A 13,906-nucleotide genomic window follows, 5' to 3' on the forward strand; every position below is an offset into this window, starting at 1 on the left:
AATTGAATTTACCACAGGTGGACCAATCAAGTTGTAGAAACATCTCAAGTATGATCAATGGAAACAGGATGCACCTGAGCTCAATTTCAAGTGTCATAGAAAAGGGTCTGAATACTTATGTAAATAAGGTATTTCAGTTTTACTTTTAATACATTTTCTAACATTTCAAAAACTTGTTTTTGCTTTGTCATTATGAGTTACTGTGTGTAGATTGATGAGGAAAAACATGTATTTAATACATTTTATAATAAGGCTGTAACGTAACAAAATGCTGAGAAAGTCGAAGGGTCTGAATACTTTCCGAAGGCACTGTGTGTGTGTGTGTGTGTGTGTGTGTGTGTGTGTGTGTGTGTGTGTGTGTGTGTGTGTGTGTGTGTGTGTGTGTGTGTGTGTGTGTGTGTGTGTGTGTGTGTGTGTGTGTGTGTGTACATATATATTAGAGGTCGACCGATTGATCGGCATGGCTGATTAACTAGGGCCGATTTCAAGTTTTCATAACAATCGGTAATCTGCCTTTTTGGATGCCGATTATGGCCGATTACATTGCAATCCACGAGGAAACTGCGTAGCAGGCTGACCACCTGTTACGTGAGTGCAGCGTCAAAAGGACTTTGTGGCTGCAAGGAGCCAAGGTAAGTTGCTAGCTAGCATTAAATTTATCTTATAAAAAACAATCTTCACATAATCCCTAGTTATCACTAGTTAACAGCACATGGTTGATGATATTACTAGGTTAACTAGCTTGTCCTGCGTTGCATACAATCAATGCGGTGCCTGTTAATTTATCATCGAATCACAGCCTACTTCAACTTCATCAAACGGGGGGTGATTTAACAAAAGCGCATTCGCAAAAAAAGCACAATCGTTGCACAAATGTACCTAACCATAAACATCAATGCCTTTCTTAAAATCAATACACAGAAGTATATTTTTTTAAACCTGCATATTTAGTTAAAAGAAATTCATGTTAGCAGGCAAAATTAACTCGGGAAATTGTATCACTTCTCTTGCGTTCAGTGCAAGCAGAGTCAAGGTATATGCAACAGTTTGGGTCGCCTGGCTCATTGCGAACTGTGTGACCGTTTGCCCAAATTTTACATAATTATGAGATACATTGAAGGTTGTGCAATGTAACAGTAACATCTAGACTTAGGGTTGCCACCTGTTTGATAAAATAAGGAACGGTTCCGTATTTCACTGAAAGAATAAACATTTTGTTTTCGAAATGATAGTTTCTGGATTTGACCATATTAGTGACCAAAGGCTCGTATTTCTGTATTTATTATATTATAATTAAGTCTATGATTTGATATTTGATAGAGCAGTCTGACTGAGCGGTGGTAGGCAGCAGCATGCTTGTAAGCATTCATTCAAACAGCACTTTATTACATTTGCCAGCAGCTCTTAGCAATGCCTGATTCACAGCGCTGTTTATGACTTCAAGCTTATCAGCTCCCGAGATTAGGCTGACAATACTAAAGTGCCTATAAGAACATCCAATAGTCAAAGGTATATGAAATACAAATGGTATAGAGAGAAATAGTCGACGCGTCATAATTCCTATAATAACTACAACCTAAAACATCTTAACTGGGAATATTGAAGAACTGGGAATATTGAACTACCAGCTTTCATATGTTCTGAGCAAGGAACTTAAACATTAGCTTTTTTACATGGCACATATTGCACTTTCACACACACACACACACACACACACACACACACACACACACACACACACACACACACACACACACACACACACACACACACACACACACACACACACACACACACACACACACACACACACACACACACACACACACAATTATTTTGTTTAGCTCTCCTGGCTGTGACATTGATGAACTAGCGCAAGCACATTTGTAGTTGCTTCCTTTGGAGCACAACCCTGCATCCTCGCCATCACACAACTACTGTTTTTCATGCAATCCAAAAGCAGCCCATTATAAATTGCAATCTGTGTCAGGTGGGCATGAATTGAAAGCTTGTTCTATTGCTAACATGACTAGTTAAGTTATAAAATACAATCTTACAGTGTTAGGCTTTCAAAAGGCAATTCTGATAAACAGATCATAATTATGGTGCGCATAGAAAGGGGTCATGAGTGCATTCAGTTGTGCCGCGGCAAATTTTCTTCACAACAACCCATGGTATCTATGACGCCATGTCATCTTGTAACTGTACGTCACACATAGTGATCATAAACGTTGACACTGTATATGACATGAGTTTTATGATATGAAATGTGAAGTGCACATTTTGACTCATGGATGTTTGGCTTGCTTGCTTGCATCAAAGCGGTATTCAAACCTCAACGTCTCATCTTACAAAATACATAGTGATCTTAATTTATAGCATTTGCCTCATTCAGACAACAAAATATTAGTAAAAGTTGTCAAATTAAGGAGGCATGGGGGCAAATCAGAACGGATGTCAGTCAAAACCCATACAGCGTATACATGTTACTGTACAGCCACTACATTCCACTTAGTACCCAAATCTGCCATTTTAAACCCGTATACGGGTAGCAGTGTAAAGGGTTAAACAGTCAGTTGTATGAACTATGAGACAAGAAAACGTGCCAAAGATTTTGTTGACACATCAAAGCACGTCTATTCCGCTTGATTATCTTTGAGAAGAGAAGCCCTGCCAAAGTTTGACAGTGTTATTGTTAATACTGGCTGCTCCCTGTGTCTGTTAGCAGAGTGTTATCCTATTGTGTTTATGTGGCAGCTAATGATATAGTATGCTGACACAGATTGGACATAGTAAAAGAATAGTGAAGTAGTACAGAGTGAAAGTAATCTATTCCATCATACTGTATGGGGCTGAATCAGTGTCAAATCAAATCAAATTATTTGTCACATGCACATGGTTAGCAGATGCTAATGCGAGTGTAGCTAAATGCTTGTGCTTCTAGTTCCGACATTGCAGTAATATCTCACAAGTAATCTAACAAATTCACAACGACTACCTTATATAAATCAAATCAAATCAAATCAAATTTTATTAGTCACATACACATGGTTAGCAGATGTTAATGCGAGTGTAGCGAAATGCTTGTGCTTCTAGTTCCGACAATGCAGTAATAACCAACAGTAATCTAACCTAACAATTCCACAACTACTACCTTACACACACACACAAGTGTAAAGGGATAAAGAATATGTACATAAAGATATATGAATGAGTGGTGGTACAGAACGGCATGGCAGATGCAGTAGATGGTATAGAGTACGGTATATACGTATGAGATGAGTACTGTAGGGTATGTAAACATAAAGTGGCATAGTTTAAAGTGGCTAGTGGTACATGTATTGCATAAAGATGGCAAGATGCAGTAGATGATATAGAGTACAGTATATACATATGAGATGGGTAATGTAGGGTATGTAAACATTGTATTAAGTGGCATTGCTTAAAGTGGCTAGTGGTACATTTTTACATAATTTCCATCAATTCCCATTTTTAAAGTGGCTGGAGTTGAGTCAGTATGTTGGCAGCGGCCGCTAAATGTTAGTGGTGGCTGTTTAACAGTCTGATGGCCTTGAGATAGAAGCTGTTTTTCAGTCTCTCGGTCCCTGCTTTGATGCACCTGTACTGACCTCGCCTTCTGGATGATAGCGGGGTGAACAGGCAGTGGCTTGGGTGGTTGTTGTCCTTGATGATCTTTATGGCCTTCCTGTGACATCGGGTGGTGTAGGTGTCCTGGAGGGCAGGTAGTTTGCCCCTGGTGATGCGTTCTGCAGACCTCACTACCCTCTGGAGAGCCTTACGGTTGTGGGCGGAGCAGTTGCCGTACCAGGCGGTGATACAGCCCGACAGGATGCTCTCGATTGTGCATCTGTAGAAGTTTGTGAGTGCTTTTGGTGACAAGCCGAATTTCTTCAGCCTCCTGAGGTTGAAGAGGCGCTGCTGCGCCTTCTTCACAACGCTGTCTGTGTGGGTGGACCAATTCAGTTTGTCCGTGATGTGTACACCGAGGAACTTAAAACTTTCCACCTTCTCCACTACTGACCCGTCGATGTGGATAGGGGGGTGCTCCCTCTGCTGTTTCCTGAAGTCCACAATCATCTCCTTTGTTTTGTTGACGTTGAGTGTGAGGTTATTTTCCTGACACCACACTCCGAGGGCCCTCACCTCCTCCCTGTAGGCCGTCTCGTCGTTGTTGGTAATCAAGCCTACCACTGTAGTGTCATCCGCAAACTTGATGATTGAGTTGGAGGCGTGCATGGCCACGCAGTCGTGGGTGAACAGGGAGTACAGGAGAGGGCTCAGAACGCACCCTTGTGGGGCCCCAGTGTTGAGGATCAGCGGGGTGGAGATGTTGTTACCTACCCTCACCACCTGGGGGCGGCCCGTCAGGAAGTCCAGGACCCAGTTGCACAGGGCGGGGTCGAGACCCAGGGTCTCGAGCTTGATGACGAGTTTGGAGGGTACTATGGTGTTAAATGCTGAGCTGTAATCGATGAACAGCATTCTCACATGGGTATTCCTCTTGTCCAGATGGGTTAGGGCAGTGTGCAGTGTGGTTGCGATTGCGTCGTCTGTGGACCTATTGGGTCGGTAAGCAAATTGGATTGGGTCTAGGGTGTCCGGTAGGGTGGAGGTGATATGGTCCTTGACTAGTCTCTCAAAGCACTTCATGATGACGGAAGTGAGTGCTACGGGGCGGTAGTCGTTTAGCTCAGTTACCTTAGCTTTCTTGGGAACAGGAACAATGGTGGCCCTCTTGAAGCATGTGGGAACAGCAGACTGGGATAAGGATTGATTGAATATGTCCGTAAACACACCAGCCAGCTGGTCTGCGCATGCTCTGAGGACGCGGCTGGGAATGCCGTCTGGGCCTGCAGCCTTGCGAGGGTTAACACGTTTAAATGTTTTACTCACCTCGGCTGCAGTGAAGGAGAGCCCGCAGGTTTTGGTAGGGGGCCGTGTCAGTGGCACTGTATTGTCCTCAAAGCAGGCAAAAAAGTTGTTTAGCCTGTCTGGGAGCAAGACATCCTGGTCCGCGACGGGGCTGGTTTTCTTTTTGTAATCCGTGATTGACTGTAGACCCTGCCACATACCTCTTGTGTCTGAGCTGTTGAATTGCGACTCGATTTTGTCTCTGTACTGAGACTTAGCCTGTTTGATTGCCTTGCGGAGAGAATAGCTACACTGTTTGTATTCGGTCATGCTTCCGGTCACCTTGCCCTGGTTAAAAGCAGTGGTTCGCGCTTTCAGTTTCACGCGAATGCTGCCGTCAATCCACGGTTTCTGGTTTGGGAATGTTTTTATCGTTGCTGTGGGTACGACATCGTCAATGCACTTCCTAATGAACTCGCTCACCGAATCAGCATATTCGTCAATATTGTTGTTGGACGCGATGCGGAACATATTCCAATCCGCGTGATCGAAGCAGTCTTGAAGCGTGGATTCAGATTGGTCGGACCAGCGTTGAACAGACCTGAGCGCGGGAGCTTGTTGTTTGAGTTTCTGTTTGTAGGCTGGAATCAACAAAATGGAGTCGTGGTCAGCTTTTCCGAAAGGGGGGCGGGGGAGGGCCTTATAAGCGTCGCGGAAATTAGTATAACAATGGTCTAGTGTTTTTCCAGCCCTGGTAGCACAATCGATATGCTGATAGAATTTAGGGAGTTTTGTTTTTAGATTAGCCTTGTTAAAATCCCCAGCTACGATGAATGCAGCCTCAGGGTGTGTGGTTTCCAGTTTACAAAGAGTCAGATAAAGTTCGTTCAGGGCCATCGATGTGTCTGCTTGGGGGGGAATGTATACGGCTGTGATTATGATTGACGAGAATTCCCTTGGTAGATAATGCGGTCGACATTTGATTGTGAGGAGTTCTAGATCAGGTGAACAGAATGATTTGAGTTCCTGTGTGTTGTTATGATGATCACACCACTTCTCGTTAATCATAAGGCATACCCCCCCGCCCCTCTTCTTACCGGAAAGATGTTTGTTTCTGTCGGCGCGATGCATGAAGAAACCAGCTGGCTGCACCGACTCCGTTAGCGTCCCTTGAGTTAGCCATGTTTCCGTGAAGCAGAGCACGTTGCAATCCCTGATGTCTCTCTGGAATGCTACCCGTGCTCAGATTTCATCAACCTTATTGTCAAGAGACTGGACATTGGCGAGTAGTATGCTAGGGAGTGGAGCGCGATGTGCCCGTCTCCGAAGCCTGACCACGAGACCGCCTCGTTTTCCCCTTTTTCGGCGTCGCACAGGGTCGCCGGCTGGGATCAGATCCATTGTATTGGGTGGAAGGCAAAACACTGGATCCGTTTCGGGAAAGTCATATTCCTGGTAGGAACGATGATGAGTTGACGTTAATCGTATATTCAGTAGTTCCTCCCGACTGTATGTAATGAAACCTAAGATTACCTGGGGTACCGATGTAAGAAATAACACGTAAAAAAACAAAATACTGCATATTTTCCAAGGAACACGAAGCGAGGCGGCCATCTCTTTTCGGCGCACACACACACAATGCAAGGGGATGGAATAAGAATATGTACATATGTACATGTAAATATATGGATGTGTGATGGCCGTGCGGCATAGGCAAAATGCAATAGACTAAATAAATTACAGTATATACACATGAGTTAAGTAATGTAGGATATGTAAACATTATTAAAGTGGCATTATTTAAAGTGACTAGTGATACCATTATTAAATAAATTTATTAAAGCAGCCAGTGATTAGAGTCTATGTTGGCAGCAGCCTCTCTATGTTAGTGATGGCTGTTTAACAGTCTGATGGCCTTGAGATAGAAGCTGTTTTTCAGTCTCTTGGTCCCAGCTTTGATGCACCTGTACTGGATGATAGCAGGGTTAACAGGCAGTGGCTCGGGGGGTTGTTGTCCTTGATAATCTTTTGGCCTTCCTGTGACATAGGGTGCTGTAGGTGTCATGGAGGGCAGGTAGTTTGTCCCCGGTGATGCGTTGTGCAGACTGCACCACCCTCTGGAGAGCCTTGCGGTTGAGGGCGGTGAAGTTGCCGTACCAGGCGGTGATACAGCCCGACAGGATGCTCTCGATTGTGCATCTGTAGAAGTTTGTGAGGGTTTTAGTTGGCAAGTCAAATTTCTTCAGCCTCCTGAGGTTGAAGAGGCGCTGCTGCGCCTTCTTCACCACGCTGTCTGTGTGGGTGGATCATTTCAGTTTGTCCATGATGTGTACACCGAGGAACTTAAAACGTTCCACCTTCTCCAGTACTGTCCCGTCGATTCGGATAGGGGGGTGCTCCCTCTGCTGTTTCCTGAAGTCCACGATCATCTCCTTTGTTTTGTTGACGTTGAGTGAGAGGTTATTTTCCTGACACCACACTCCGAGGGCATTCACCTCCTCCCTGTAGGCTGTCTTGTCGTTGGTGGTAATCAAGCCTACTACTGTAGTGTCATCTGCAAACTTGATGATTGAGTTGGAGGCGTGCATGGCCACGCAGTCATGGGTGAACAAGGAGTACAGGAGAGGGCTGAGAACGCACCCTTGTGGGGCCCCAGTGTTGAGGATCAGCGGGGTGGAGATGTTGTTTCCTACCTTCGCCACCTGGGAGTGGCCTGTCAGGAAGTCCAGGACCCAGTTGCACAGGGCCGTGTCGAGACCCAGGGTCTCAAGCTTAATGATGAGTTTGGAGGGTACTATGGTGTTAAATGCTGAGCTGTAGTCAATGAACAGCATTCTTACATAGTTATTCCTCCTGTCCAGATGGGATAGGGCAGTGTGCAGTGTTACAACGATTGCATCGTCTGTGGACCTATTGGGGCGGTAAGCAAATTGGAGTGGGTCCAGGGTATCAGATAGGGTGGAGGTGATATGATCCTTGACTATTCTCTCAAAGCACTTCATGTCATGTCCTGACCTTAGATATCTCTGTTTTTCTTAATATTTTGGTTAGGTCAGGGGTGGGCACGCTAGTTTTGGGCACGCTAGTTTTGTATGTCTAGGGTTTTTGTATGTCTAGAGGTGTTGTCATCTAGGTGTATTGTATGTTTATGTTGGCCTGATATGGTTCCCAATCAGAGACAGTTGTTTATCGTTGTCTCTGATTGGGGATCATATTTAGGTAGCCATTTTCCTTGTTTGTGTTGTGTGATCTTGTCTATGTTTAGTTGCCTGTCTGCACTAGTCGTATAGCTTCACATTTCGTTCGTTTGTTGGTTTTGTTGTTTTTAGTCATTTAGTTTAGTTACCATAGCTTTCTTGGGAACAGGAACAATGGTGGCCATCTTGAAGCATGTGGGGACAGCAGACTGGAATAGGGATTGATTGAATATGTACATAAACGCACCAGCCAGCTGGTCTGCGCATGCTCTGAGGACGCGGCTAGGGATGCCATCTGGGCCAGCACGTTTAAATGTTTTACTCACGTCAGCCGCGTTGCAGTAGAGCGCACAGTCTTTGGTAGCGGGCCGTGTCGGTGGCACTGTATTGTCCTCAAAGCGCGCAAAGAAGTTGTTTAATTTGTCTGGGAGCGAGACGTCGATGTCCGACTCATCCTATCTCTAGTTTATCATCCTCAATTCAAGGCAGATACTGGCAATTGCACAAACAGCAGGGTTGTAGTTTATGGACAGACACAATACTACTACATTACATACAGCCTAGGCTTTTGTTTAAAAAAGCTAATCTAATATGAACTAAACAGACAAAGCAGTATATAAAAACCTTGGTTTGAAGGCGCCAGTGTTTACACCAACAACGCCAGTGTTCACACAAATCAGTTCTGTTTATGGCAGCCAGAGCCGGGGTATATCAGGCTCTCACAGGGACGGGGGCTGTTAGACAACCAACCTTGCCATGCCCATATGTGCTTCACACAAGCTATCCAGACAAGCAACTGGCATCTCCCTTCACATGGCGCTATGTGGGCTGTGTCAGGCCCAGCGTGCGTCACTACCGGCTTGCCTCGCTGCACTCCAAACACTGTGGCGTCTGTCAGGCTGGGACGGACATATGCCTCCATCCCTCATGCCACTCGCTCCTGTTAAAATGCTTGACATTCAATGCTACATTCACAAGTCAACACATGACTGGTGCTCACGATTCTGGGCCCGTATCCACAAACCATCTCAGAAAAGGTCCTATAATATTACCGTTAAATCAACACACTCGTCACTACCATTTAACAACGCTTTGGCACAGTTTGGCATCCAAAAACTTGACGATAATGTTGCATAAAACATTTGAAGGGTGTATAATTTTAATTCAACACAAAGTTAACATTGGCCCTCGACGCTTTTAATTGCCCAACTTCTAGGCATATTTTTTAACAACCTGTTGCAAAGGCATAACGTATGTTCACTTGTGAATGAAATAACATGTCGGTTAATTAAATAATTGAAAGAAAAATGACATGATTTATTACCATATGTGGTTATAAGTATTTAGGCATATCATGTGAAATAGGGCTAGTGTGAAATCATTTTCAAAAGCATGTAGGATTGATCAAATATAAATATCAAAACATTCTTTCAACAATTCTAAAGCAACTGCATGTGACACAGTAACCACTGACACACTGCCTTTTTCTATTATCAAGACATTCGCTGTTAACTCTTAACTGGTTAGGACACCCCATGAGGTCTCCTAAATATCTGTCGACTAGGTGGGACTCTTATGACCAAAGAGGCTTCATGCATAGCTTTTATTTTTACCCATAAGAGTAGGAGTAAAATATTTTCTGCTCAGACGATTGCTCTCAATGCAATCTTCAATGCAAGTGGACTGGCTTCATAATTCAGTAAATCTCAGTACGTCATTGTGATTGATTCCATGGTTGTCAAAATTAAATCAGACATTTGGTATTGAACATCCTTTAAAACATCACACAGTGGTACAGTGTTGTGAAAACCCAGCAAGTTTGGTGAATGAACAGAAATGCAATGGTATTCCTTGTTACCCATAATTTCTTCCAACTCAACATTACACTCAGATATTTTATTTAAACTCTGTTGTCCCAATTCAGTTATCCATCATAAAACTCCTAAGACAAGCTACACATGGCCTCTGCTATCAAGACCTCATATTGTAAGCCACCAATAAAATAAGCCAAAAAATAACTGTGCAATGTACACTATGTGCAGTATATGTTATGTCTTGTGAAATGGATGATATGTTTATGATTCTACTCTACTGCTAAATCAATAAACCTATAAACCAACTACTACTTCTGCTACTAATATTACAATATGATAAATCCATTTGAATTCAATAACACCTTCACAGCATCCCTTTTGATTTAAACAAAACTTTCCATATTTGATTTCCCATGGAAGAAGTGGTCAGAAAGTGAGTTTACCAAAACATTCAAGAGATAAAGGTGTTTAAAGTTGACCCATTTTGCATACCCCACCATACCACGAGACATCCATGTCTTCATCACTGGAAAATAGAAACGGTAGAGATTGATATAATTTAAACGCTTACAAACAGGGTTGTCAAACTGTTCTTATACAATTTATGTCATTTATTAAGCTTAATTGTCAATTATCAAAAAATGCGTAAAGTCCCATTTTTCATATTCTCATAAATTGTAGCTTAGACCCTATTTTATATAATCTGAGGTTTTCGTTTTGTGCCCACCATCAGTTGAGACATAACATGCTCTTGAAAACAGGGTGGGTGTCATTTCAATCATAGAAATATAATCCATAGAATGGACCTATCCCTTCAGACCACTGCAACTTGGTATGCAAAATGGGTCAACTTTGAGCACCTTTATCTCCTGAATGTTTTGGCGTTCAGGTCCAAAAGTTACTTTCTGACCACTTCTTCCATGGGCAAACATGCATGGAAATGTTTGTTTAAATCAAAAGGATGCTGTCAAAAAGTAATTGAATTCATATGGATTTACCCTACTACAACAACTATAACTACCACTTCTTACATACACAAAAATCCCTGTCTTTAACTTTGACCTATAATTAAGATGGTAGTCAAACTCTCAATACAAACTCACAATTAAATGTGCCTCTTCTTGGTAAAGTACGTAGTTAATGGTATTTAAAGGGATCTGTGAAAGATTCCCAGTACTGTTGTCCAAACCCTTGCCCAAGCTCAGTTTCAGCTAATGAAGCTAAACACAGCTGGCCTGTGGGAAATTGCTCACCCAGAGAATGCTGTCTAATTAGCAGCAACAGGATGGGTTTCAGTATTGGCCGCTGGGAAAATCACACAAACCACATTGAGCAAAGAGAACCACTCCAATGTCACCACTCACTCACTTTCCCACCACCCAAAGACGCCTCAATGATTTTGGACAGAGCTTTTATCATTAAAGACTCAAATGATGGAACCTGAACAGGTCCCCACTGGTGTCCTAAACAATAAACAACAAAAACTACTCATAACAATATTTTACTTCAATCCAATGTGGTATTCTGCTTATGCTGTATCATTACCAAGTCTTAACTGTCCCTGATGAAACCAGTCAAAATAAAAACACCTTCAAACTATCAGTCCCTGAAAATAGCAGACATACTGTACACACCATCACAATGTGAGCTCATAGTAACTCACCACACCTCCTTTCCTAGTAAGGCAGTAAACAGACACACAGTCATCTGTCTGCGCTAGAGATATCCTTTTCAAAGTCAAATCAACTCAGTGTTGATAAAGAGGCAGTTTACCTAGTAGTCCAAACTGACTGTCTGCTAGTGTCAGAGGACCTACCTTGTGGGAAATCCACCTTGTTAGAATCATAACTAAGGACCAGATCAGTACAATTCCCATTGGACCGTGTGGCTGAGGATCATACTCCCTCTCCCTGGATGTACATGCGTGTTTCTGTGTCGTGGGTCCAGCCCGGATAAATATTAGCAGACAGGCAGACGAAGGACAGCTCAAGGCACAGGCAGGCAGGAGGGGACGGACAGAGAGTAAGCAGAGCCTTGTGCAGCTGTCTTAGCTCCAGCGCTAGCTACCTATCACCTGACTGACTGCCCAGTCCTAACACTCCTGGGACTGCCTGACAGACTGACTGGCTGGACTGGACTGGCTGACTGACTGCCAGTCGACCGAAGGGCTGGTGTGAGGGGCACACACCACGCTCTCTCCCTTCAGCCCCATATGGACGGATGGTGTTGCACTGTGGCAACGGCCAAACACCATCATAAACACTCTGACACAGAGAAGGGGGGGTAGAGGGGACAAGGTGTACCAACATTACTACACCTCAATGTCACGTTATTCATGACGTAGGGGTTTGAGAAACCAAAAAGGTCAGAAGGAGATGACTGCATAGCCTGGCTTCAACAGTATGTGTTCCTTGCTAAAGGCATGGCGGTTTGGGGAGTTGGCATACAGTACATATGAATTGTCAATATGAAACATGGGACACACACTGACAGAGATATCCTTTTAGTCAAATCAACTGTGTTGATAAAAAGGCAGTGATACCTAGTAGTCCAAACGGACTGTGTGCTGGGGTCAAATGACCTACCTTCTAGGAAATCCCCCTTGTTAGAATCACAACCAAGGACCAGATCGGTACAATTCCCATTGGACCTCCCAGCAGAGGATCATACCAGTGTTCTTTCCCTGCACTTAAGGTACATATATTTGAGTTTGCCACAGCAACACGAGTCCTACAATGTAAAAACGTGGGTTCTGCTGCCAAGATGAAGACAAAAGGTTTATACTATGAGAAATGATCTCTGATAATAAGCCCAAATTAAACATGAGGGGAATGAGATCACTGACGTTCCCAAGTCTCTGTTCTACTATGCACTTAACGTCATCAGAACAATGTGGCTCCTTTCGCTACATAAACTTAGAGAAAGATTCAGTTATACCATTAACATAAGTTACAATCTTACACAATACAAGTCAGTCTGGCAGATTGTTGTAGGAAGAGAGACAAAGGGAAAAGTTTCTCTGAGACGCTCTGGGTCTGTAGCCTTGAATAAATGCTGTCCCAAAAGGGGTTAGGTATGCCCTCATACTCAGGCAGCGCACAGCCCGAATTAGACCCTCAACATACGTCGACATCACAGCTGATAAGTGTGGTGAACGGGGACCAGAAATAGACCACCATCACACACCATCATCAGGCAAGGGCCTCAAACCAATGGCACAGGAAGTCTTGTGAACTCAACACACACGGCTTGGGAAATTGTCATCCTCCATGCATCAACAGAGTTCCTGCAAGGACAGCTACGCAAATAATTCCACTCTAAAATCTAGCTAACAGGACACTTGGGATGTTTCCTGATTATTCCCTCGACTTCAGTGTCATTGAGGGGCCACTAATACACTAGTGGTGAAGACAGTTTCGATTTCTCTACGATAAATGCCTACTCCTAGAAAATATTAAAATGACAAACATCAGACCTCAGTGTTAAACATGACATATTTCAAAAGGTTAGTTACTAGAATTTTTTTATTAAAAAAGATTGCAGACATTTGAAAGCAGGCCTAAATATCAACCAAATGTCAGTTGTAGAGTTAACTTCCTCCTTTTCCATTTGGTGGAAATGGGAATATAAAAATTAAATGTGCAGTGTCCTACAAAAACAGGTGCATGCAGAGCGACTGTGTAAAATAAGCTCTTTCATAGATAATCCATTTAAGACATACAGGGGATTCAGAAAATATTTAGACCCCTTGACTTTTTCCACATTGTTACGTTACAGCCTTATTCTAACAATTCCCCATAATAACAAAGCAAAATCTAAAGCAAAAAGTTTAGACATTTTTGCAAATGTTTTAAAAATAAACTGAAATATTATGACAAAGCAAAAACTGTTTTTTGACATTTTTGCAAATGTATTAAAAATAAACTGAAATATGACATTTACATAAGTATTCAGACACTTTACTAAGTACTTTGTTGAAGCACCTTTGGCAGCGATTACAGCCTTGAGTCTTGGCTATGACGC

At 43.1% G+C, this 13,906-nt stretch overlaps 1 protein-coding gene across 7 annotated transcripts in view; it reads right to left on the reverse strand.

Moving 5' to 3' along the window:
- The window catches only part of LOC139550819 (high affinity 3',5'-cyclic-AMP phosphodiesterase 7A-like), a 63,184-nt gene that overhangs the window by 27,701 nt on the left and 21,577 nt on the right, over positions 1-13,906 (reverse strand). For 3 of the 7 annotated variants that reach the window (XM_071362001.1, XM_071362000.1, XM_071361999.1), the window contains exon 1: positions 11,700-11,744. The exons of the other annotated variants lie outside the window; for them this stretch is intronic. In XM_071362001.1, coding sequence (XP_071218102.1) covers positions 11,700-11,729 — 30 coding nt within the window. In that variant the 5' untranslated portion in view covers positions 11,730-11,744. Of the gene's footprint in view, positions 1-11,699; positions 11,745-13,906 lie in introns of those variants that run through there. 7 annotated transcript variants of the gene reach the window in all.

Source organism: Salvelinus alpinus, chromosome 23, assembly GCF_045679555.1.
Source record: "Salvelinus alpinus chromosome 23, SLU_Salpinus.1, whole genome shotgun sequence".
Lineage (NCBI taxonomy): Eukaryota > Metazoa > Chordata > Actinopteri > Salmoniformes > Salmonidae > Salvelinus > Salvelinus alpinus.